This window comes from Trachypithecus francoisi, unplaced genomic scaffold (genome assembly GCF_009764315.1).
Source record: "Trachypithecus francoisi isolate TF-2019V2 unplaced genomic scaffold, Tfra_2.0 Lachesis_group9, whole genome shotgun sequence".
Lineage (NCBI taxonomy): Eukaryota > Metazoa > Chordata > Mammalia > Primates > Cercopithecidae > Trachypithecus > Trachypithecus francoisi.
Genome location: NW_022681474.1, coordinates 29,415,181 through 29,442,532, shown reverse-complemented (window position 1 = coordinate 29,442,532; position 27,352 = coordinate 29,415,181). Strand labels below are relative to the sequence as shown.

At 42.8% G+C, this 27,352-nt stretch overlaps 1 protein-coding gene across 3 annotated transcripts in view; it reads left to right on the top strand.

Moving 5' to 3' along the window:
- The window catches only part of LOC117082219 (amyloid beta A4 precursor protein-binding family B member 1-interacting protein), a 129,619-nt gene that overhangs the window by 59,694 nt on the left and 42,573 nt on the right, over positions 1 to 27,352 (top strand). For all 3 annotated transcript variants that reach the window (XM_033208864.1, XM_033208865.1, XM_033208867.1), the window contains 4 exons: positions 2,003 to 2,295; positions 4,383 to 4,460; positions 13,105 to 13,264; positions 14,893 to 15,014. In XM_033208864.1, coding sequence (XP_033064755.1) covers positions 2,003 to 2,295; positions 4,383 to 4,460; positions 13,105 to 13,264; positions 14,893 to 15,014 — 653 coding nt within the window. The remainder of the gene's footprint in view (positions 1 to 2,002; positions 2,296 to 4,382; positions 4,461 to 13,104; positions 13,265 to 14,892; positions 15,015 to 27,352) is intronic.

Sequence of the window (27,352 nt, the reverse complement as noted above, 5' to 3'; positions counted from 1 at the left end):
TTGGAAATTACTAATATAAATATTATTATGGAGGTTTTGTCCCTAAAATTTTTATAATAGAGTAAAGGTGTATATGTCAACAGTCACAATGTGATTGATTACAGTAGAAAATTATAAATATGCTTCTTTAGTTCTATATATATTTTCTCTGAAAACATTTTAAATTAATTTAACTTAATTTTATAAAGAAATTATATATAGGCTGCGCCTGATAGCTCTCACCTGCAATCTTAGCACCTCAGGAGGCTGAGGCAAGGGGATCACTTGAAGCCAGGAGTTCAAGACCAGCCTGGTCAACATGGCAAAACCCTGTCTCTACTAAAAATACAAAGATTATCGAGGCAGGATGGTGCATACCTGTAATCCCAGCTGCTGGGGAGGCTGAGGCAGGAGAATTGCTTGAACCCGAGAGGCAGAGGTTGCAATGAGCTGAGATCATGCCACTGCACTCCAGCCTGGGTGACAGAGCGAGATTGTGTCTCAAAAAAAAAAAAAAGAAGTCATGTATAAAAATGACTTACAGTAAAATAAACTCTTTTTACACATTGAGGAAACCCAAACTTTAGTCCGAGTACTGTAAACTAGCACTACTAGCATTCCTGTAATACACTGCGTGGCGTTTATGATGATGATGTCTGACAATGTATCCTTTCACAAAGCTTATTTGTTACTGAGTAGGCTTCATTCCGGTTGCTCCCATTTCCTCAGTCTGGTTCATCATACCTATAGCAGCTAGAATTCTCCTCATGGATCACTTCCTTCCTGCTCATCCTTTGTTCATTATATTCACCATATCATATATGCCTGATCATCAAAGTACTCCACCAGGACTACTCACCAACACCACCCCCACTACACCACATGATCTAATCAATGTTCAGGATCACACAGATTACTCTACCATAGTAATCTCACACATGGAAGAAATCCTAAGGTGATCTCTCCTCCCTCCCTCTCACTCTGAAAATTTATGTCTTTCCTGTCTTTTAAAAGTTAACTCCCAGCTTACTATCTTCATTAAGTTTCTACCATTTAATCCCATAATTTTTTAACTCCTTGCGACCTATGGTGCTTTAATTTCTGCTATTTATCATTAATTGCTCTTGGCTGGGCACGGTGGCTCTTGCCTGTAATCCCAGCACTTTGGGAGGCTGAGGTGGGAAGATTGCTTTAGCCCAGGAGTTTGAGACCAGTCTGGGCAACATGACGAAACCCTGTCTCTACACAAAATACAAAAATTAGCTGGACCTGGTGGCATGCACCTATAGTCCCAGCTGCTTGGGAGGCTGAGTTGGGAGGATTGCTTGAGCCTGGGAGGCAGAGATTGCAGTGAACCGAGATCACACTATGGCACTCTGGCCTGGGCAATAGAGTGAGACTCTGTCCCAAATAAATAAATAAATAAATAAATAAAAATTATTAAAAAATTGCTCTTTCTCCGAATGTGAAGTTTTCTACAGTTAGGTGGTGAGCCTATAGAAGCTCCATCTTCACCCCAAAGTCACAGGCACATTAAACCCCAGTTGGTTGAAATCCAATTTCTTCTAAATAGCAGCAGTACTCTATTTGCCCTCCAAATGCTTAGGGAAAACTCCCCTTCCATCCATTTCCAATGCTCTCCCCTCCCCTACTTTTCTAAAACTCTGAGATCTTACACTATAATATGCAAGGATTTCCTACTTAAGCATCTATTCATGGGCTTGGATTTGACTTTATAGCTGGTGTGTCAGGTGCCCCAGTGTAGAGAACACATTTCCTCCATTTATTTTCTTGGTATTAGAAACTCACTCAGATTAACCATGCAACAAATGCAGCAACAGTCCTTTTAGGAATTCCTATACTTGTGCTATTGAATTAAAATATTCTCAATCTTCTCATTATGTCATAACCAATCAAAATAAGAATTCCTTTCTACTCAAATATTATGCTTAAAAATTATCTTCTTTCAGTTTTTCCAGATGCAAGTAGTTGTTTATATCGTTAATGTGATTTTCCCTACTAGAGTCCTTAAATGCACTGGAAGACCAAGATTTAGAGGCTCTCATGGCAGATCTGGTAGCAGACATAAGTGAAGCTGAGCAGAGGACAATCCAGGCACAGAAAGAGTCCTCGCAGAGTCAACATCATTCAGCATCTCTACAGGCATCAAATGTCAGTGGTGCAGCCCCTCTTGGTCATGGAACAAATGTTGCTGCCACTGGTATCAGCCCATATGAGGATGACTTACCACCTCCACCAGCTGATCCTGTGTTAGACCTTCCACTGCCGCCACCACCTCCTGAACCTCTCTCTCAGGTAAGTGCGTGGGACCAGAGATGGCAGGGCCATCAGCCTCTGCTACCTATCACTGATGTTCTCTGAAGTGATCATTACATTCCAAAGTTTGTGCATCCAAAGATCTGACATACTAAAAAACCAAGATACAGAGCATACTCGTTGCAAAGCTAGAACGCTGCGTAAACAAGCCACATGGGTGTATATCAAGAATGTATTAGGGTCGTATTCAGGATTTACTATAGTTTGCTTAAAAAATATTTGTATGCAAACACTCTTTGATAAAACTCAGTCTTTTGGGGAAATGTTTTATTAACATCATATTGAAATGTGGAACTGATTGTATATTTCCGTGTCCCTGCTCCTAGCTCAGTACATAGAGATTGGAAGGCATTCATTATACATTTTCTGAGTAGAGTGAAATTGAATTTTGTTGAACTTGGCAGCCCTGTTCAGTAGGACAGGCACATCCAAGTATCACTTGTAATGTCAGAGTTGGGGAGGGTGTTACAAAGCAGGCAGGTGATGGGTGCTTGATATTGATAAATTTCTGAATATTGAAAAACAGACAACTGGAAAGTTTAAATTATCATTATTTGGGATATTAACCCATAGTGTGTCTCTAATAAAAGTAAAAAGAGCACTTTTAAGGATTTTCTTTATAGAGTAAGCCAAATATTTTAGAGGAGAGTCCAGTTCAATTTCTGCTTCCACAGTTGTCACACTGTGTCATGATGTTTGGTCCTCACAAATAAGAGCCTAGGGACCCTGAAAGGTCATACAATGCCTTTTGAATGAATAAATATTGAATATAAATCAAATATTAAATTATACTCTATCACACACAGTGCTCCACTGTGTACTTATTATAGAAAATTTATGTGAAAATGGAGATCAATATAGAACAGAGACTCTTAATGTAGGGTCCATGAAGATTTCGAGGGGCCCATGCACCCCCTGAAAGTAAAGTACAAAGTTGAATGCACTTGTGAAGCTTTATGGGCTTTCTTAAAGGGGCTTGTGGCTCAAAAAACAATTTGAGAACCACTGCTATAAAAAGATACATGCCTATATTCAAGTAATTAGAATGTAACCAGAACAGCTCATTTCCTTGTCATTATAAATAGAAGAGAGACTTAACTTGCCAAACTCAAAGAGCTTTGGGCTCATAAAATACTTCACTCACTTTTCTGCCTGTTCATATGAGCTTGTCAGTGCTCATATGTTTTTTGGTGAATTGTAAGTTTAAATTTCATTCTCTCGGGCCAGGTGCAGTGGCTCACGCCTGTAATCCCAGTACTCTGGGAGGCCAAGGCAGATGGATCACAAGGTCACGAGATCAAGACCATCCTGGCTAACACGGTGAAACCCCATCTCTATAAGAATACAAAAAATTAGCCGGGCATGGTGGCGGGCACCTGTAGTCCCAGCTACTTGGGAGGCTGAAGCAGGAGAATGGTGTGAACCCAGGAGGCAGAGCTTGCAGTGAGCCGAGATCACACCACTGCACTCCAGCCTGGGCGACAGAGCAAGACTCCATCTCAAAAAAATATATATATATATATATTCAGTCTCTCTTAACCTTTGGGGACATTAAGAACCCCTTTAAGAATCTAATTTAAAAAATTAGAAATCCCCAAAAAGACATCGTGATCCAAAAGTGTGCATATAATTTCTGGGAGTGTTCAAATCCCTGGAGATGTATCAATCTACAGATTCCTTAGGTCAGATCCCAGTTTGTGGGCCAAGCAGATTGTTGTGATCTAAATATACGAACCACTGTTAAAGTCATCATTTCATCTTTTAAGTTACCATTCCCAAGCTATAAAGAGTGACTGCCTTCTATGTCTTTGAGCTGAAGAATTTTGTTATAGCCATTTAAATTCTGAAAATTGAATGTTTCGGGTGATGGATACCCCATTTATCCAGATGTGATTATTACGCATTGTATGTCTTTAAAAAGTAATTAATACATTCTGAAAATTAAGCATGTGAAATTTGGTAACTTTTGCTAACATAAAGTAGCTAAGACACTAGCAATGACAGAAGTGATTACTCACTGGTATTATTTAATGGACTGTATTGAAGAATATCTTGCCCTTTTTCAGGAAGAGGAAGAAGCCCAAGCCAAGGCTGATAAAATTAAGCTGGCGCTGGAAAAACTGAAGGAGGCCAAGGTTAAGAAGGTGAATCATGAATCCCATTTGCATGGGGGCAGTTAAATTAACGACCTGTGATTATGCTTAATGATAAAAACAAAATGAATCCAGGCACGGTGGCTCAAGCCTGTAATCCCAGCACTTTGGGAGGCCGAGGTGGGTGGATCACGAGGTCAGGAGATCAAGACCGTCCTGGCTAACACGGTGAAACCCCCTCTCTACAAAAATAAAAAAAATTAGCTGGGTATGGTGGCAGGTGCCTGTAGTCCCAGCTACTTGGGAGGTTGAGGCAGGAGAATCGCTTGAATCCAGGAGGCGGAGGTTGCAGTGAGCTGAGATCGAGCCACTGCACTCCAGCCTGGGAGACTCCGTCTCAAAAAAAAGAAAAAAAAAGAAAAGAAAAAAATGTTAAGTGATACTTTCCAAATAGTTGTAATTTTCAAAAACTTTTAAGGACAAAGGTAGAGAACAATTGTTCTTTCTATAACATCAGTTAGCTCACTTTTGATTGATAAATAAGGGATTTGTGTTACTATAAACGTAGAGGTTTCCTTGGCTTGTACATGATTTTTTTTGCTGGCTTACACATGAATTTTCCTGGGAGCTGGAATGGTGGGAGTAGAATTATACCTTCAACAAGAAAGGAAAGGGCCTTTGGCTTGGCTGCTGTCCAGGCAGGGGCACTTTCAGCTCTATCTTAAGAAATTTTAAAACAAGTTTGCACATCCAGGGCTCCCTTCCTTTGAGCCGGCCTCTCCGGGACTTTGCAAAGTTCTGGGTTGCTAGCAGGTGGCGCCACCTTTGGGGACTGCCTTAACTGGGTCAGAGCTCAGCTTCTGTTGGCCCGGCCTCTGCTTTTCCGCAATTGCTCTTGTGCACTTTTCCTATGCCCTGGCACAGCCGTCAGCCCTGCTGCTGCCCTAGATGTCCAAGTTATCTCCCAGGGTACCAAATGCTGTTTTTGCTGGTGCTCTGGTTGCAAAATAGGTTTTGAGTAATCTGCCCTTAACCTTACTTTCCTAATAAGCCTGTAACTTGATCATGCGTGTTTTTTTTACAGAGTATAGGTTTTTGAAGAAGACATGTATTGTATTACAGCAAGAGATACAGCTGCATTTAACCTCACTAGAAGAATATACCTAATGATAATAAAGTGTTAATAATAGTTAGGCTGGGCGTGGTGGCTCACACCTATAATCCTAACACTTTGTGAGGCTGAGGTGGGCGGATCACCCGAGGTCAGGAGTTCAAGACCAGCCTGGCCAATACGGTGAAACCCCGTCTCTACTAAAAGTACAAAAATAAGCTGGATGCAGTGGTGTGCACCTGTAATCCCAGCTACTCAGGAGGCTGAAGCAGGAAAATCATTTGAGCCCAGAAGGCGGAGGTTGTCGTGAGCCAAGATTGCACCACTGCACTCCAGCCTGGACTCTAGAGCGAGACTCCATCTCAAAAAAACAAAAAATTAAAACGAATAGTTAATTTGGTAAAGTAAGGGAAAGATGAAACAGTCTTCATCGTGTTTTGTTTTGAGACAGGGTCTTGCTCTATCACCCAAGCTGATCATGGCTCACTGCAGCCTTAAACTCCTGGGGTCAAGCAGTCCTCAACCCTCAGCCTCCTGAGTAGCTGGAACTACAGGCACGTACCACCATGCCCGGCTATTTTTACTTTTTGTAGAGTTGAGGCCTCCCTATGTTGCTTAGGCTGGTCTTGGACTCCTAGGCTCAAGCGAGCCACCCATCTCAGCCTCACAAACTGCTGGGATTACAGGTGTGAGCCACGATGCCTGGCTCTTCATCTGATTTCAACTGCTGAAGCAAATAACATCTCTTGAGACTCATTCAGAATTTTCTGTTGAGAGTTGCATGAATTGTCCTTTTCACATAGGGCTTTACGCTTTCTATTCCCATGGCACCTATCACAGTTCTCTGAATGAAGGCATTCAATACCTGCCGATGGATGGATATTCAGGAAGTAGTCCTTGGCTACCCCGGGAGCCAGACTTTCAAGGTTCATCTAGGGGAGTCTTCCCAGATTAGTCTGGTTCCACTCATTCCAAATGTGCCCAAATTTCCTTACCATATTCTCCCCATTTTCCACAAGTGATTAATTCCACAGTCAATCTTTGGAATTCCACATCCTCATCTGCCTTGTCCTTTTCTCAAACCTTGGTTAAATCCAACTTTCCTCCTGCTCAGTCCTGGGCGCTCAGTGAGCTACCCTGGTTCAATCACTCTCTCACCTACAAAACCATTTTTTTTTAAGAGACAAGGGTCTCACTATCTTGCCCAGGTTAGTCTCAAACTCCTGGCATCAAGTGATCCTCCCACCTGGGCCTCCCAAAGTGCTGGGATTATAAACACGAGCCACCACACCTGGCCTCAGCTAATGATTTTGTTGCCCATGTTGCAGGGAAAATAGACACAGTCAAAACAAAAGTTGCACAAGCTCCCGCCAAGGCATCTACCTATCTACCTGCGTGCATCTCTATCCATATATCCCATATTCTTTCCTTAATGATGGATGAATCATTATGTTTCTGCCGAGGGCCAGCTTCTTTTCTTGGGCTGCAGTCTCTCTTTTTGTCCTCCTCTGCTCAAAAGTCTCTGATGTCTGCCCATCTCACACATGAAGCCAGAATGAATCCTCCCGGTGGCCTCCAGTCCCTGCATGACATGGCGACCAGTCATCTCCCTGGCCTCATCTCCTGGCGTTCACGCCTTCATTCACCTCATTCTAGATGCTGGTCTCCTGACTGCCCCTCAAGCACTCCAGGCCTGCCCTTGCCTTGGGACTTTGCCGCACACATCCCCAGTACTCCCAATCCTTCCCCCACTTTAATGTTCCCCTCAGTGCTTAACACTACCCTATTTGTGGGGGGGGGGGGCGTGGGAGGTGGGTGTGTGGGTGTGTGTGTGTCAAGGTCTTGCTCTGTCACCCAGGCTGGAGTGCAGTGGTGCTATCACAGCTCACTGAAGCCTCAAATTCCTGGGCTCAAGTGATCTTCCCACCCAGCCTCCCAGGTAGCTGGGACTACAGGTGTGCACCACCATGGCCCACTATTTTTTAAAATTATTTGTAGAGAAAGGGTCTGGCCATGTTGCCCAGGCTGGTCTCAAACTCTTGGCCTCAAGCAATCCTCCCACTTCAGCCTGTCAAAGTGCTGGGATTACAGGCATGTAACAGTGGTTAAAATAGTTAATTTGGTACATTAAGGAAAAGATGAAACAGGCATGTAATCCAGCACTTTGGGAGGCTGAGGTGGGAGGATTGCTTGGCCTGGCCTACTTTACTTATTTGTCCTATGTATTGCCCGTATCCTCTCCCCACCACCCCATAGGATCTTCCCCAGGAATCTTTGTCTCTTTTCCCCACCAATGCATCCCCATCTCTTAGAATAGGTGCCAGGATCACACAGAGGTGAACAAGTCAAGTGTGGTCCCTGCTTGTGGAGAGTTAGAGTCTAGTTAGACTCTAGCTCTGAAGAAACTAAACCAGGGAGAAGTGATAGAGAGTACACAGGCAACCCTTCTGGATGGATTTGGTGCCAACAAGGCCTCTCTGAGCAGGCAGCCCTGGAGGGAAGGCCTCTGGCCAGAAGCAGTTGGATGCACGTGGGTGTGGTGCTAGGGGGCATTCCGGGCAGAGGAAACGGGGAGAGTGAAAGATGGTCCAGCAAGAATGAGCTCGGGGAGGTAGGGAAAAAAGGAAACAACTGAGGACAGAGAGGCAGCCGGGAGACACAGGGTCTCATAGGTCCAAGGAGAAGTTTGAGTTGTATTATAAGTGCAATGGGAAACCATTTGAGGGTTTTAAACAGGGGAGTGTAAGACAAATACATGACTTTTAAAGGTCATAAAGGGCCAGGCACAGAGGATCACACCTCTACTCTCAGCATTTTGGGAGGCCGAGGCAGGAGGATTGCTTGAGGCCAGGAGTTAAGACCAGCCTGGGCAACATAGCAAGAGCCCATCTCTACAAAAATAAAAATTGTTTTTAATTAACTGGGCATGGTGGTTCACACATGTAATCCCAGCTACAGGAGGCTGAGGTGGGAGAATCCCTTGAGCCCAGGAGTTCAAGGTTGCAGTGAGCTATGATCACACCACTGCATGTCAGCCTGGGTGGCAGAGCAAGATCCTGTCTCTAAAATAAATAAGCATGGGTCATACTGGCTGCTTTGTGGAAAATGGATTGTAGGGACAAGGTATGAGAGCAGGATTCTAGCACAAAATCTCACACATGGATAAACGTGTTGATCACACATGGATGGCAGCTGAGGATGAGCTGTGCTGAGTCACTGACTTTACCTCTCAAGATAAAAAGACAAAAGGAAAAGGTAATAGTAAACTTCATAATTAGACTATTTCAAACCCCTGGATTATGTATAAAATATATTATTTATATATTTTCAGAAGCGGAAATGAAAAGAGAAGTTGTTTCTTAGATTAAAAGATAGAACAACCAGCAAGTTCCATCCATTCGCTTCAGCTGGAGATTAAGAGAACAGAAGGAGAGGGCAGGTATCTCCTGCCATATATCAGAAAGTGAGAGTGTTGCCATGATTTAGTTTAGATGAATTATAATGGTACACACAAAGCACAAGTTGCCTTGATTCAACAAGGAAGATGGAAAACAGAATCCACTCTGATCAGTGAGGAAGGAAAGAAAATTACGAAGACAAGTTATGTATTTGCTCTGATTTCAGACACTCCGAATATATTTGTTCTGTGATGCAGAATATTAAGAAAATAACTGAGACACACTCATGCATTAAGAGAATAACTGCAGTGTACTCATGCGTAATCTACAACATGTTTTTAAAGAATGGAAATCAAATCTATCTGTCATACTTTGCCCTCAAGTATTCTGTGGGCTGTTGACATCATTTTGAATTACAAATGATGTACACAGCTTGTGCTACAAAGATTTTGGAACTAGAAACAGAATCAGACTCATGCATTACTTTTATTGTTTTTTTAAAAGCCCTGTGACACCAGAGAACAATTCCATTTGTAAATTTTATTATAGAAGCAAAAAAACAAAACTGTAAATGACTTAGGTCTAAGATATTTTTGTATTTAGCATCTTGCAAAAAAAGAAGAAATTATAAAAGCTATAAAATCTTTAATGGATTATTTCAGTTTTTTCACCCTTGAATCACTTTGCCCCACAACATATAGTGTAAATATGAAAGTATTTAGCATACTAAATCACATAACTGTGATTTAATGTTATGTGTTGGTATAGAGCTACTCTTTAGCTTGCAAATGTGAGGAAAGCTGTGAAGAATAGTAAATATAATTTCTTCTTGTTAAACATCACAAGACTTCTCTTGGTTGTGTATGTGTGTGTGTGCGTGTGTGTGTGTGCATGTGTTTTCTAAATTCTATAATTATGGACATTCATAAGTACATGTGGATTAACTCTAGTTTCCAATTTCTGCAAAAAAAAAACCTTTAATCATCGCCAAATTATGTGGTTTAGTATTTTTTCTCTCTATATATGTTTTTATAGAACATAAAAAACAGCAACACGTGTTTTATTTTCTCAAGAATTCCTAAGCAGGATTGAAATGTAGCCAAACATCATTAATCTTTCCATCAGAAACATTAAATTTTCTAAGCCTTAACATTGGTAGTGTGTCTTAGCACATGTAGCTACTTTACAGCAGTAATTCCCAGCAGAGAGCAGCAAGTACGCCTTCCACAGAAAATAAATCCTAGTAAAGACCGCTATTTGAAGAATTCTTCTTTTTCCATGCAACCCTCCATGACTCATTTCTAAGGTCACATGAATGGATCTTTGACACTGTGTTAGTTGGGCCTACCATTTTATCATCAAAAGACAAATACAGGGAAAAAGCAACTATCCAACTACAGGTGTCTGAGTTGGAGATTTTCAAGGGAAAAAAAAAGTATTCTTTAGGAAACCCTGGGATAAGGCTCTGATTTAAATGGTCCCTGGAGGAAGAAAGCATTTGACTGCCCCATGTCTACATTTTGATCTTGGGGGTGTATGTGAATATGGAATAGAAGGTGTTACATGAGTGCTATGGAAATAGAAGGTGTTACATGAGTGCTTCAACTTTTGGTTGCTGCCTGCAACTCATCCAAATGGTTACCACCACACACACCCTTCCGTTGCTATCAGTAACTCTGCAGAACCATCTACAGGAGCTACACTCTTCAATCTGTTAACTATAGAGTGTTAGGAAGGAATGAAGCCACAGCCATACAACCCTGATCATGCTCCATCTCATCTGATCTCAGAAGTTAAACAGGGTCAGGCCTGGTTAGTACTCGGATGGGAGGCAGCAATGGGACAGAACCTGGCTGCTCAGAACCTAATCCAAACTTGTGGAGAGAAAGAAATGTTACCAAATTTATGGTTTCTCTCTCCCCTTTCAGTCCATCTAATCACATTTTTAAATAGCGATGCGTCTTATTGGTGAATAACCAGGATCAACCGTAAGCTCATATGCTACAAATACACAGGTGTCAAAGAAAATCCAAAGCCTAGCTGCATCATTTCACGAATTAATTCTGTTACATGAAAATCACAGTCTCTCTAACGAATAAGATTTTAGTTGTTGTTGTTTTCTTTCTTTTTTTTTTTTTTTGATGGAGTCTCACTCCATCCCCTAGGCTGGAGTGCAGTGCTGCAATCTCAGCTCACTGCAACGTCTGCCTCCCAGTTTCAAGCGATTCTCCTGCCTCAGCCTCCTGAGCAGCTGGGATTATAGGCACATGCCACCACACCTGGCTAACTTCTGTATTTTTAGTAGAGACAGGTTTTCATCCTGTTGTTCAGGCTGGTCTTGAACTCCTGACCTCATGATCTGCCCACCTCGGCCTCCCAAAGTGCTGGGATTACAGGCGTGAGCCACCGTGCCCAGCTGAATCAGGTGTTTTACTAACTTCGACAAGTTGCCAAGAAAAAGTCAAGGATATTCTGTGTTTTTGTTGAAGATAAGTAAATGCAGCTTCCTCCAAACCTACAGATTTGGAATAAGATTACTATCAATTTCATTGTGAATTTAATTCAATGGAATATTTTGGAAATGGAATAAAAAATAAATCAGGGACTGGATACGATGTCTCATGCTTGTAATCCCAGTACTTTAGGAGGGTGAGACAGGAGAACTGCTTGAGGCCAGGAATTTGAAACCAACATGGGCAACATAGTGAGACTTTGCCTCTACAAAAAAAAATGGACAAAAATTAGCTGGGTGTGGTGGTGCACCCCTGTGGTCCCAGCCACTCAGGAGGCTGAGGTGGCAGGATCAGTTGAGGTCAGGAGGTCGAGGCTACAGTAACCCAAGATGACACCACTGCACTCCAGCCTAGGCAACAGAGCAAGACCCTGTCACACACACACACACAAAAAAACCCAAAAATTAGATTCATCATGTGCCTGCAAAACAGCTTATTTCTCAGTCTACATTCATTTCACTTAATCCAATTCTGATCTCAGATGTGCCCTGCTGTAACTATCTGTCTCTCAGTGGGTCCCCTCAGTGACACTGTATTGAGATATGCCCTGTGGACCTTCAAAGAATTGTAGATTGATCAACTTGGTGTCTTCAGACTCTTGGGTTGCATGAAATGGGACTCAACTCCAGCTAAGCAAAAGAGAAGAGTTTATTATAAAGAAACAGGTGGCCGGGGTGCTGGCTCACACGTGTAATCCCAGTGCTTTGGGAGGCCGAGGTGGGTGGATCACCTGAGGTCAGGAGTTCGAGACCAGCCTGGCCAACATGGTGAAACGCCATCTCCACTAAAAATTTAAAAAAAAAAAAAAAAATTAGCTGGGCATGGTAGCAGGCACCTGTAATCCCAGCTACTAGGAAGACTGAAACAAGAGAATCGCTTGAATCCAGGAAGCAAAGGTTGCAGTGAGCTGAGATCATGCCACTGCACTCCAGCCTGGCTGACAGAGCAAGAATCCGTCTCAAAATAATAATAATAATAATAAAGATACAGGCATAGCTTTTTTTTTTTTTTTTTTTTTGAGATGGAGTCTCGCTCTGTCGCCCGGGCTGGAGTGCAGTGGCCGGATCTCAGCTCACTGCAAGCTCCGCCTCCCGGGTTAACACCATTCTCCTGCCTCAGCCTCCCGAGTAGCTGGGACTACAGGTGCCCGCCACCTCGCCTGGCTAGTTTTTTGTATTTTTTAGTAGAGACGGGGTTTCACCGTGTTAGCCAGGATGGTCTCGATCTCCTGACCTCGTGATTCGCCCGTCTCGGCCTCCCAAAGTGCTGGGATTACAAGCTTGAGCCACTGCGCCCGGCCAGCTTTTAATCTAGAAAAGTTTCTGGGCTCCAGGATGGAATAAGAAAAGGGAAAGATTATTGGGAAAGAAAGAAGCTAGCACTTTTTTTGTTCTCTTTGTTTTCTGTCTCTCCCACCAGAATGCCCTGTCTCTGAAGGCTAGACAAGGACTTTGTTTATTATCTGTTTTCTCTTTTTGTGAACTGGTTTCTCCACCTCTATAATCCTAGCACCTAAAACAAGTGCCTGGCATGCAAGTGAGTTTAGGTGGAGCAAGTTCACCAAACACATTCTCACATAAATTTGCAGAAACAGTAGCAACTTTGAAACCCTTATCTTAGTAGCCTTCTCCAGTTGCTGAAATTTACTGGCTGCCTCATGGTTCTATCCTCAGCTCGTCGTCAAGGTGCACATGAACGACAATAGCACAAAATCGCTGATGGTGGATGAGCGGCAGCTGGCCCGAGATGTTCTGGACAATCTTTTCGAGAAAACTCATTGTGACTGCAATGTAGACTGGTGTCTTTATGAAATCTACCCGGAACTACAAATTGGTAAGTCCCATCCCCAGCAATGGGCTGTACTCCAAAAACCTTGTGGGTTTGCTGTATTACGGGCCTGGGCTTATTCTCTTTTTCTCTCTTTAATTTTACATAAAAAATAGACATGGGGTCTCACTATGCTGCCCAGGCTGATCTCAAACTCCTGCGCTCAAGCAATCCTCCCACCTGGGCCTCCCAAAGTGCTGGGATTACAGGCATGAGCCACCGTGCCTGGCCTGGTTCATCCTTGAGAAGACTTTGGTTCAAGGCTTTCACTTTCCTTATATGAAATTTGGTGCTCGACTCTTCATTTTGTTGTAGTGAAGAGACTTGGATTCTAGCAGGTGGTGGCTAGACCTTGGGGGATATAAGCATTATTGCTGCTGCTTCTCTAGTGGTTCCATTTGGGAAAGAAAGTGACTGGATGATACTGACTAAGATACTGCATGCTTAATAAGCTGAGCAGGTGGCAGAAGAGCCTGGGTATCTGTCGGCTAATGCCTCTTTAGTGGTTGCTTCCTTAACTGATCATAACCCTGCCTCAGCCTCCCACCAGTGCTCATTTCCCCTTCCTCCCTCCCCACTTGCTTAATCTCTGACACTTTGTCTTGTGGAAGAGGCTCAGCCTCAGAGTGCAAAGAACAGTTGGTAGAAATTGATGGAATTTTTCAAAAGCGGAAAAAAGGGTAACTGAAGATATACTGTTACTTCTTATTCTAGGTAGTGGTGGTGGTGTTGAGACAGGGTCTTGCTCCATTACCAAGGCTACAGTGCAATGGCGTAGTCATGGGTCACTGCAGCCTCAGCTCCTGGGCTCAAGCGATCCTCCTGCCTCTGCATCCCGAGTAGCTGGGACTATAGGCACACATATCACATTTCTCATTTTTAATAATGGGACAGTCGTCCCTCAGGAGAGCTGGGTGGGACAGAATTGCCTGGGCTGGAAGCTTTAGGAGCAATTTTTTTTCTAGATAAAATGGTTTACACTAAAACAGTCCCTTGAAGTTGCCTTCAGTTCTATGAGTCAAGGGAAGAAATGAAAGCCTTTCTTTATGTTTTAATTCAAGCATTCACACGTTGCTTTTAGAGTGTTAAGGAGTGATGTTTTAGAGTACACATTGTGACTCTCACAATTTCATTCAAAGTGTTTCACCAGTCATTGACTGACTGTCCACCTCACGTAGAATGTTTGCCACCATCTGGGACTATTTAAGGTAAAAAATGTTGGTATGAAAAAAGTATGTCTCTGGGTACACTGGCATATGCCTGTAGGCCGAGCTACTTGGGAGGGTAAGGCAGGAGGATTGCTTGAGCCTTGAGCCTGTGAATAGCCGCTGCACTCCAGCCTGGACAACACAGTAAGACCCCATCTCTTAAACAAAATGAAAGAAAAAAGTGTGACAGCTGACCATTGTCACTGTGTTATGGGTTTTTTCATCTTGTTTTTAAAGGAAGATAACTTGAAGACAATGAAAGATAAACATAATAGAAATGTTACAGTGTGACATCATTTGAGAATTATTAATAAGAATCCTAGGCACCTGATGAAACTCATGAAGATTAACTCAGTAATAGCTTGTTTCTCACTTGGAACCCCTGATGTCTTGGGTCTGAAAGAATACCTTTTCTTATTTCATCAGAGAGGTTTTTCGAGGACCATGAAAATGTTGTTGAAGTCTTATCAGACTGGACAAGAGACACAGAAAATAAAGTACTATTTCTGCAGAAAGAGGAGAAATATGCTGTATTTAAAAACCCCCAGGTAAGATGACCTGCATATTATTAAACCCTATAAAGTATGAAGGATTTTTTTGTTGTTGTTTTTTGAGACAGAGTCTCACTCTGTCGCCCAGGCTGGAGTGCAGTGGCATGATCTTGGCTCACTACAACCTTCGCCTCCCAGGTTCAAGTAATTCTCCTGCCTCAGCCTCCCCAGTAGCTGGGACTACAGGCGTGCACCACCAGGCCCAGCTAACTTTTTTGTATTTTTTAGTAGAGACAGGGTTTCACCATGTTGGCCACTATGGTCTCGATCTCCTGACCTCGTGATCTGCCTGCCTCAGCCTCCCAAAGTGCTAGGATTACAGGCATGAGCTACTGTGCCCGGCCAAGGATTTGTTTTAATGTCACCTGTATACTAACCACACCATTCATTGTCTCACAAAATATCACAAATATATTATTTTCAAATAAACACAGACTCAGCTCTTAAGCTGTATATAAGTTAACAGCCCTTGAAGGATTCAGAAAGAAAAGAATCCATTTTGCTTTTTTTCATTCCAAATCCAAAACATATCTCTCTGTGGCTGTCTGATCCTCTTCTGTCCCTGTTTCTGTGTGGCTGTATTAATCTGATATATCTTCATGCACTCACTATTGGTTCTTCCTGCTTCCTGCTTGAAAGATGCTCTTTTTTTTGTTGTTTGTATTTGGTGCTTATATTTGCCAGGAAAACTAAAAGGACCACCTGGAAAATGTGCAAGTTACTGTGATTTCGTTACAAACAATTTGTGCAAGTAAAAAGCATAAATTTATATTTGTTCTTTTTTTCATATTTGTTCATATTTGTTCTTCATATTTGAAAATGTTTCCTTCAAGTCATGTGTACAAGGATGTCCAGGCTTTTTCCCAACTGAGGCCTCAAGCAACTATAATTGTGTGAGGGTCATTATCTTCTTTTTGAAAATCAAAGAATATTAAAGGTGAAGAAGTTCCTCTCCATTTTCCAAACACCTTTCCCTTTTACAGATTTTTAAAAAAAAAGTGTCATATCACTAGAGGGAGAATTAGGGCAGCTTCCTTGTGGGAAAATTTATCCTATAAATGCTGTTTTCTGGGGTCTTCCTTAGATTGCATGGTGGCTGACTGACAACAAAGCAATTAAATAGTGTTATTTGTGATAAATATCAAGCAATAAAAATACAAAGTTTTCCACCCGTAACTACCTTCAATGCCATGCTTTTTTTTTTTTTTCTTTTGTTGTTGTTGTTAGACAAAGTCTTGCTCTGTTGCCAGGCTGGAGTGCAGTGGCACAATCTTGGCTCACTGCAACCTCCGCCTCCTGGGTTCAAGCAATTCCCCTCTCTCAGCCTCCCAAGTAGCTGGGACTACAGGCGCATGACACCACCCCTGGCTAATTTTTTTTTTTTTTTTAGTAGAGATGGGGTTTCACCATGTTGGCCAGGATGGTCTCAATCTCCTGACCTCGTGATCTGCCCGCCTCGGCCTCCCAAAGTGCTGGGATTACAGGCGTGAGCCACTGCACCTGGCCCAATGTCATGCTTTAACAACGGCATTAGTGAGGGTACCATCTAAGTTGCTGTAGCAAAGAGACTTTTAAATCAGTGGTTCAAACAAGCTACAAGCTTATTTCTCTCACACACACTGGTCCAGGCACAGGTACACAGGTAGATAGACCTAGTAGAATGGCTCTGCCATTTTCAATATGTGGCTTCCATCTTTGGTTCCATGGTAGCTTTTCTGCCTCGCCATTTTCCAGTCCATAGGAAGTGAGGGAAGAGCCAGGGAAATGCACATTTCAGACTTATGCTTCCATCCCATTGGCCAGAAGTTAGTTCCATAATGACACTGAGCTACAAGAAAAGCTGAGAAATGTAGTATCTATCTGAACAACCATATGCACAGCTAAAACTAGGGAGTTACATTCAGGGCCACCACTTTGCATAACTCTTCCATGAGGCACCTTTCCCCTTGAATCTATAAAAATAATGCCCAGGAGTCATGCAACATGGCTATGCTATTGTATAGCTATTGTCTAACTAAGATTAGCCATGATGGGAGAGTCAGAGATTACCTCCACACGCCTTTAGGCTGGATCAGAGGTTACCTCCACACCCCTTTAGGCTGGATTTAGAAACCACATTGACACCAGAGAGATTAACAAGAGAAAAGCATACACATTTTTATCAGTTTTACATCTACATGGGGATCTTCACAAGAGTCCAAAGTCTAAAGAAGTGGCTGAGGCAAGATGCTTCTATACTTTTTTAACAAAGAACAATAAATTTGAGAAGAAATGACAGAACAAAGAGGATCTGGCTAGGGGCAGTAAAGTTTCTAGGGGAGTGTAAACCAGAAAGTCTCTGATAGGTCTCAATCAGTTCAGAAGTTTCTTTTGCCAAGGCTTAAGGACACGCCTAGAAGAAAACAAACAAACAAACAGAATCATAGAAACAGTCTGTGGTCTGTGCCCTTCTCCAAAGATGAATTTCAGGGCTTCACCATTTAAAGGGGATGCCAGGCACGGTGGCTCCCGCCTGTAATCACAGCACTTTGGGAGGCTGAGGTGGGTGGATCACTTAAGGTCAGGAGTTTCGAGACTAGCCTGACCAACATAGTGAAACCCCATCTCTACTAAAAATACAAAACTTAACCGGGCGTGGTGGTGGATGCCTGTAATCCCAGCTACTTGGGAGGCTGAGGAAGGGAGAATTGCTTGGACCCAGGAGGCAGAGGATGCAATAAGCCGAGATAGCACCACTGGACTTCAACCTGGGTGACAGAGCAAGACTCCATCTCAAAAAAAAACAAAAACAAACAAACAAAAAAAAACGTAAAGGGGAAAAGTCAAGGAGGGGAAAGAGGGAGGGGCGTGGTAATGCACATGTTGCAAGAGAAAAAGAGCAGGTAGGGAAAGAGTGAATAACTGTATTCCTCTCCCGCTCAGTAAGTTGGAACTTTACAGAAGATAAGATGAACATAGAATTGCTCCTTGTGGAGATATTTAACCTTTTATTTGTAGCTGTCTGTTTAGGAACAAAAGGGTGCCAGGCAGCGTCTTGCGTGACTCAGCTTTCAGCTTACTTTATTCCTTTTGGCAGCATGAACTGGGGTCCTGCGTTTTTATATTCCTTTCACTAAAGGGCGTCACCAGAAGATCTATGGGGGGAGACAAGGGTTAATTTATCTATAGTGGAAGATAAAGGTTCCTTTGTTGAGTGTATTTATTCAGCTCCTTTGCAGCCCAGTTCCCAGTCTCTGGTGATAAAGGCTATTTTCTCGCCCTGAAAAGCTGAGGATTCCCCTTCAGAGGAATCTTGATGGCTTGCTGCCTGCAGGAAGAGAAGGTCGGCTCACCCTTTCTGGAACCCCAATTTCTCCAGTGTTTTCAACTAGAAGTAATCAGTGCACCAATCTAGCATTTTGGGGGATGGTATGTCTTTCAGTCCTTCAGTGGGCATCTGCAGTTTGCCATGGTAACTAATGAATTAGTGCACATATCATAATGTACACTCTGAATTTTTACAAAGTGAACCACCCACATGAAGATAACAGCATTCAGGGAGGTGCAGCAGCCTTCCTCATGGCCCTTCCAGTCCTTATTCCTCATTACAAAGGTCATCATGATTCTATCATCAGCCTCTATCTCCTTAGCATTTCCTCCTTTTGAACTTTATATATGAAATGGAATTATATCACAGTACTTTTTTCTTTTTGAAACAGGGTCTTGCTCTGTTGCCCAGCCAGATCTTGCAGTGGCGTGATCGTGGCTCACTGCAAGCCCCGCCTTGCAGGCTGAAGTGAGCCTCCCACCTCAGCCACCGGCGTAGCTGGGAACACAGGCGCAGGCCACCACACCCGGCCAAGTTTTGTTTTGTTTTTTTTTAAGAGACAGGCTCTCACCATGTTGCCCAGGTTGGTTTTATTTTGCTTTGCTTTGACTCAACTCTCATTCATGCTACTGCCCACAGCACTAGCTTATTCTTTTTCACCGTTGGTATTCCATTGTGTGACTATACCAAAACCTATTGATCCATTGTCTTGTTGATGGATATTTGATTTGTTTCTAGGGTGGGGCTTTAACCAGTAATGCTGTTGGTTACTGTCTTTTGTTGGATATGTGTAGACATTTCTCTTGCCTATATACCTACAGGTGCAATTGCTGGACCACAGGTTGTGCATATGTTTAGTTTTTTTTTTTGTTTTATTTCATTTTTGAGATTGAGTCTCGCTCTGTCAGCCAGGCTGGAGTACAGTGGTGCAATCTTGGCTCACTGCAACTTCTGCCTCCCGGGTTCAAATGATTCTCCTGTCTCAGCCTCCTGCACAGCTGGGATCGCAGGCACCCACCACCATGCCTGGCTAATTTTTGTATTTTTAGTAGAGACGGGGTTTCACCATGTTAGCCAGACTGGTCTCGGGCTCCACTTCAGGTGATCTGCCTGCCTCAGCCTCCCAAAGTGCTGGGATTACAGGCATGAGCCACCGCACCCAGCCTTTTTTTTTTTTTTTTAATAAGAGTCCTTCTGTCACCCAGGCTGGAGTGCAGTGGCACAATCTCAGCTCACTGCAATGTCTGCCTCCCCGGCTCAAGTGATTCTCGTGCCTCAGCCTCCCAAGAAGCTGGGAGGCACTCACCACCACACTTGACTAGTTTTTGTGTTTTTAGTATAGACGGGGTTTCACCATGTTGGCCAGGCTGGGTAATATGTTTAGTTTTAGTAGATACTGCCAAGCAGCTTCCACACAGATTCTATGACTCAGCCTCCCATTAGCATTGTATGAGAATTCCTGTTGTTCCAGATCCTTGACAGCCTTTGGTGTTGCCATTAGTTTTTTAATTTAGCCATTCCAGGGGTTTGTAGTGGCATCTTCTGTGGTTTTAAGTTGAATTTTCCTGATGCCAGCAATTGTAGCATCTTGTCAAATGTTTGTTATCGATTTGAATACCCATTTTTGCGAAGTGCCTGCTCAAATCCTTTGCCATGATTCCCAGTCTCTCACCCTAGACTAAGCATCAACAAATGCCCTGAGGAGAAGTGTGGCTTTCTAGAGACCTGAACACCTCTTTATGGTTCATTTCTGTCTTGGATCTTGACCCCTTGAGTCCTAATTGCTTCAACAGCTCTCCAATGCCTTCACACAGATTTTTATCAAATCCAGCATTTCTAACTGTTTTGTCTACTGCAAGCTACTTGTATCGGGCCATTCTCACACTGCTACAAAGAAATACCTGAGACTAGGTAATTTATAAAGAAAAGAGGTTTATTTGGGAGGGTGAGGCAGGTGGATCACCTAATATCAGGAGTTGGAGACCAGCCTGGCCAATGTGATGAAACCCTGTCTCTACTAAAAATACAAAATTTAGATGAATGTGGTGGGGGTAGGGGAGTGTCTGTAATCCCAGCTACTAGGGAGGCTGAGGCAGGATAATCACTTGAACCCAGGAGACAGAGGTTGCAGTGAGCCAAGATCGTGCCACTGCACTCCAGCCTGGGCAACAAGAGCAAAACTCCCTCTCAAAAAGAAAAAAAGAAAAGAGGTTTAATGGGCTCATGGTTCTGCAAGCTGTACAGGAAGCATGCTGGCATCTGCTTCGGGGAAGGCCTCAGGAAACTTTCAATCACGGCAGAGGGTGAAGGGGAAGGACAGTGAGCACCTCACATGGCTGGGGCAGGAGGAAGAGAGAGAGAGGGCATGCAACATGCTTTTAAACAACCAGATCTCCTGAGAACTCTGTCATGAGATAGCACTAAGGACATGGTGCTAAACTGTTAGAAATTGCCCCATGAGCTAGTCACCTCCCACCAGGCCCCACTTCCAACACTGGAGATTACAATTCGAGATGAGATTTGGGCCAGGCCATGAACCCAAACCATTACTATTCTACCATAGCGGGAAGCAGAAGTTCTCCAGATGAATTATTTTGCATAAGAATATGTTCTTAAAAGCCAACTTTTATACATTCTCCTAATCTACAATCAAATGTAAAGACCAAAATTGAAGTGGGGGCATTTTTGAAATGGCCAATTTTAAGTAAATGTATTTCCATTTTCTCAGTGTTTGGTTGAATCTATCTTCTGGCCAGTGCCCTGCGTACATAATGGCTTCTGCCTGCTGACCTTAGAGTGAGAGAAGTAGGCTGTGATCATTCTCATCAATGTCATGACTCCTAAAAGGGAGGCTTTGTAATTTTGAAGTGCCTAAAGCGTTCTTGTCGAAGCTCTATACTAATACCCTTTGATAGTTTGTTTAAGGCTGGGCACAGTGGCTCACGCCTGTAATTCCAACACTTTGGGAGGACGAGGCAAGGGAATTGCTTAAGCACAAGATTTCAAGACCAGCCTGAGCAACATGGTTGTTATAAAAGTGAGCTCAGCTTGCTCTTGCCATCTTTTTCATGCCTGCTTACTTGCTTTCTGCTTTTCCACCATGTTATGACACAGTATGAAAGCCCTCCCTAGAAGCTTCCACCATGTCCTTGGACTTTCCAACCTCCAGAACCATGAACCAAATAAACTTATTTTCCTTATAAATTACCCACTGTCTGGTATTCTGCTATAGCAACAGAAAATAGACTAAGACAGATTAATACTTGCAGCTTAATTAAGAAAGAGCTTACCTGACCCAGAGTGTCAGTTCTTCTGGAAAATTATCAAACTGTACAAAACTCTTTAAAGCTTCATTCTTGGGCCGGGCGCAGTGGCTCAAGCCTGTAATCCCAGCACTTCGGGAGGCCGAGACAGGCGGATCACGAGGTCAGGAGATCGAGACCATCCTGGCTAACACGGTGAAACCCCGTCTCTACTAAAAAATACAAAAAACTAGCCAGGCGAGGTGGCGGGTGCCTGTAGTCCCAGCTACTCGGGAGGCTGAGGCAGGAGAATGGCATGAACCCGGGAGGCGGAGCTTGCAGTGAGCTGAGATCCGGCCACAGCACTCCAGCCTGGGCGACAGAGCAAGACTCCGTCTCAAAAAAAAATAAAAAATAAAAAATAAAAATAAAGCTTCATTCTTAAAGTCCCAATAGTGAAGTCTTCAATACTTAACAGAAGTGTTTTACAAAGTATTTGTTTTGGGGGATAGTGCCTGGGAGAAGCAAGAAAGTGAATACAGAGGGAGGCTTTGAGCTCCATTTTCAGAAGCAACAATAAGTAAGAATTTGGAGACATTAGTGTATGCTTGTGCAGGCATAATTACTAGGCATCCATTTCCACTGGTGACTGGAAAAGTGGCTTCACGCACCTGGGTTTCAAATGTCACCTGCTGTGTGATCTTGGTATGCTCTTTGACAACACTTAAATTCTCAGTTTGTCAAATGGTTGATGCTGCTGTACTTCCTACCTCACAAAATCAAATCCAGCATGAAAACCACTTGTTACATTGTAGAGTTATGCATAAAAGTAAAGTGGTTTGATCCCAACTGAAATTCAGCAGTCATCTACAGTAAAGTTCTATGTAATAGATTATCTAAAATGAATATAGAGAAACCAAACTCTGCAAATTTGTGAACAGAAAGATGCTTAATTAGGAATTCCAAAAGGATAACTTGTCTACATTTGGAGAGGCAATAGCAGATCACCCCATTTTTAAATGAGAGAAAACAGAGTTAACTCCTAATGAATTCTCCTGATGGTTGCTGTTGTGCACTGTTCCATTTGAAAGTAACTTACCAGCTTTTTGTAACAGTCATTGTTTTAGCTTCACTCCCAAGAGGTAAGAGCCAAGTATGAGTCTAACTACTGAGATTTGGTGAGGGTGCAAGACCATCACTGGTTTTCCAGAGCCACTGCTGAAATCTGAGTGCACAAATACTGTTAGCTCCTGCCGTCAACTGTCAGTGGTGATCCTTGGGTATAAGAACAGATATTGCTCTAATTATAATTTTTTCAGAGTGATTATTGAAAGGATCCCGAGGCATCTCATTGGAATGAAAGATAGGAAGTACAGTCAGACCTCCCAGGGATTGGTGTAGGGGTTGGAGCATTGCTGGGATCATGATGGCAAGCATCTTGGCCCCAGCCCTCCCTTGGATCTCCATCTCTCTCTGTCACTCTCTGTCCCTGTGCACAGCTGTGTCATTCTTCTCCCCTTTGGTGGACTCCCTTCCTCAACTTACTCATCTGTTCCCACATAGCCCCTATAGCCAACCTCAGACGATGGCTGCCTCTATAAATGGATCTCAAACTTTGTGCTTGCATAACCCTAGAAGAAGTTTGAAAATCCATGTGCCACCTCACACATTTGTTTGCTGACATCTAAATTTTTTCATCACAAGTTTATTTATTAATTTTTTTTTTTTTTTGAGATGGAGTCTTGCTCTGTCGCCCAGGCTAGAGTGCAGTGGTGTGATCATGACTCACTGCAACCTCCGCCTCCCAAGTTCAAGCGATTCTCCTGCCTCAGCCTCCCGAGTAGGTGGGATTACAAGCATGTGCCACCGTGCCCAGCTAATTTTTGTATTTTTAGTAGAAATGGGGTTCCACCATGTTGGCCAAGCTGGTCTTGAACTCCTGACCTCATGTGATCTGCCCACCTTGGCCTCCCAAAGTGCTGAGATTACAGGCATGAGTCACTGCACCCGGCTTACAAGTTTAAATAGATACAAAGAATTCCATGTCCAACATATTTTAAATGTTGACAGTTTAAAAAAACTATTCAATGGAATCTAAATACAGTTGCATGGCAATCTGATTCCCACCATCATCTTTTTAAGAAGCACATGAATAAGCTTTTTTTTTTATAGACTTTATTTTTAGAACAGTTAGATTCACAGTCAAATTGGACAGAAATAGAAAGAGTGTCTATATATCCCCTGCCTTCGCACACATGCAGCTCCCCCCACTATCAACACCAGCATGGCACATTTGTCACAGTTGATGAATCTACGTTGACACATTATTATCACCCGAAGTCCAAAATTGACATTAATGTTCACTTTTGGTGATGTACAGTAAGCTTTTTTCAACATTTGGGACATTTTATATTGTTCCTTTTTTCCCCCCTTCGAACTGTTTCCATTTCATTTTCTCCACAAAGATTTATCCTATTGTAATATATTGATATGCTTAAAAGTCTTTTATTATTCTCTGTCCCATACTCCTCTTCAACTAATTATGTTTATAAATTGATGGGTGAGCTTTTCTTTTCTGTCACCATAGGAAACTTAAGGGTTAAAAAATCACAATTGACCAAAACAACATAGAAACCTTTTTTAAATTATAAATGTTGATAGTAATTAAACATAAAAAGTAAAAATGGGAGGCCAGGCACAGTGGCTCATGCCTATAATCCCAGCACTTTGGGCGGCCAAGGCAGGTGGATCACCTGAGGTCAGGAGTTCAAGATCAGCCTGGCCAACATGGTGAAATCCTGTCTCTACTAATAATACAAAAAAATTAGCTGGGCATGGTGGTGCACACCTGTAATCCCAGCTACTCGGGAGGCTGAGGCAGGAGAATCACTTGAACCTGGAGGTGGAGGTTGCAGTGAGCCAACGCTGTGCCGTTGCATTCCAGCCTGGGTAACGAGAGTGAAACTCCATCTCCAAAAAAAAGAAAGAAAGAAAGAAAGAAAGAAAAAATGGGGAGAAGGGACATCTCTTAATGTTAGAAACAGATGGAGCCATTTTCCCCCTGGTTAATTCCAGGATCAAAGGATGAAGTTTTGTATCAATTATATTCCAGTTTTTCATTTTTACAGAGGTTACGTACTTTGTATACTGAGAAACTTTGTTCACATAAATAAGTAGATGGGAACAGAAGAATTCCATTCAATTCTTTGAACTCCTTCCAGGGTACTAACCAAAAGCCGCAGAAGGATCAGTGATAATTCTTTTCATCCATCAGCTGTCTAGATAATGAGGTACCTTCTATTATGTTGAAAGCAAAGAATTAGAATCCGCATGACTTTCAAAAGCATCTGTGATGAGTCTTCTTCTTTCTCTGCCCTGGTGTTTCAAGCTGTCCTTTTGTTTAGGGCCTTTGAGCCTTACCCTGGGGCAGTAAGATTCTGCGTGGGTGCAGATGCGATTTTCCTTTCTAACATGTGAAAAGGCAATTGTGAAAGGGACTGTCCATTCTCAGGCAGGTCCACTTTAGAAAATGGTACACTTCAAGACTGAGGATGTGACAATTCACACAGCATGCTCTTGGAGGGGCTTCATGTAATTATAGGACATGGAGGGACAGGGGGACACAGTTGAAAGACCCTTGGCCAAGGCCAACCATAGTGGCTCACATCTGTAATCTCAGCATTTTGGGAGGCCAAGGTGGGAAGATCACTTGAGGCTAGGAGTTCAAGACCAGCCTGGAAACACAGGAAACCCCGTCTCTATAAAACATCAAAATATAAATAAATTTCTTAAAAAATGAAGACCCTGGCCATGAATGGTGGCTCACTGTGAGTGGCTCAGGCTCCCCCATGGTTAACTGTCCTCTGCTTTACAAAGCCATTGTGCCTATTATGAAATAATAATTTATGAAATCATTTCTCATCTTCAATAGTCAGTAGGACCTAGGTGGGTGCCAGCACTCAGAACACAGTGCCCCCAAAATGTGGCACCGTGGCACGCTGAGTACTTTAAACCGAAGGAGATTAGAAGGACCTAAGATGCCAGACATTCTCTGTGACCTTCTGCCACCCTCCTTTCTCCTTCCCCCACTTATCCCCTGAAGCAGGTTATAGAAACTCAACTTCTCCCCAAAGCAAGCCACGAAACCTAGAAGGATCACTCACTGACCTCCTCCCTTTGCCCCTGGAAGGTCCTCCTGTGGCAAGCGTCCTGCCCCATACCTGGTGGGGGGAAGAATGTCACACAGAGACACAGAAACAAATCAAAACAAACGCCTCACTGAGCTCCCCCAGTTTATTACCATTAGATCATGTTTCTCCATAATTACCCACTTCTTTAAACAGATTGATGATGGAAAAAAATAAAACAAAACAAAACAAATTATGCCAAAATATTTAAAGAATATTAAATAATACTAAGTAAAGAAGGTTATTCTGAGCCAATATGAGTGACCGAGTTCAGATGACACAGTCTCAGGAGGTCCTGAAAAGTATGCCTATGGCAGTTGTGGCTTGCAGTTTAGTTTTGTACATTTCAGGGAGACAGGAATTGCAGATAAAATCATAAATCAATATGTGGGAGGTATGCGTTGGTTCCCAAAAAGGCAGGGCATCTCAAAGCAGAGGCTTACATGTCATAGGTGGATTTTAGGGATTCTTGAGTTAGCAATTGGTTGAAAGAACTGAGCTTTGTCTAAAGACTTGAAGTCAGTAGAAAGGAATGCCTACGTGAAGACGAGAAGGTCTGCTGTCTATCATGTGATACTATACGGGAATCAGGTTGAAAAGTAAGCTACACTCTACAGAGTTAATTAAAAACCCATTTCATGAGATTTTGTGGTTTATAAGGTATGACTCCCCTGGCCCCTTAGAAAGGAATTTGGGCAAGATTGCATATAATCTATGCGTTTATATTTCCTTCTTTTCTTTTCTTTTTTTTTTTTTTTTTTAAAAAAAAAAAAAAAAAAGGAAAAAAAGAGAGAATCCTGGCAAGAGAAAAAAAGTCAGGCACAGTGGCTCACACCTGTAATCCCCGCACTTCGGGAGGTAGGAGGATCACTTGAGCCCAGGAGTGTGACACCAGACTGGGCAACATGTAAGACTTCATCTCTATAAAAAAATTTAAAATTAGCTGAATGTGATGATGCATCCCTGTAGTCCCAGCCACTCAAGATGCTAAGGTGGGAGGATCACTTGAGCCTGGAAGGTCGAGGCTGCAGTGGGTCATGATCATGCCACTGCATTCCAGCCTGGGTGACAGAGTGAGACCTGTCTCAAAAAAAAAAAAAAAGGTCAGAGTTCAGTCTTCAACTTAGCGTAAAAATACATAGTTTTTGTGTTGCGTTCCTCTTGTTGCTCTCTCTTGTTATAGGGGTGTCAGCCATGACCTCTGCAATGGATGAGGAAAAGGTAAGACTTTTTCTCCCCTACAGAGGCTCTCTTGCCCAGGGGATGTGGTCTCTTTTGGGAAAGTGGGCTGGGGCAGTAGAACAGTGTTATCCTCATAAAGGCAGTTTTACTTTAAAAGCCAACTGTACAAAAATCAGTGACTTTGCCTGTTTTGGGGAGAAAGAGCCATTTTCTAACCCATTGCTAGGCTTATGGTTGAGGTCACTATTGCAAAAGACAGATTAACAACAACAAAAAAAGCACACAAATTTATTTAATGTAAGTAACATAAGAGCTTTCAGAAATGAAGATCCGAAGAAACAGGAAGAACTGGGTATTTTTGTGGACAGTCGTGCAGAAGTGTGATTGCAGGACAAAAGTGTATGATCTAATGGAAAT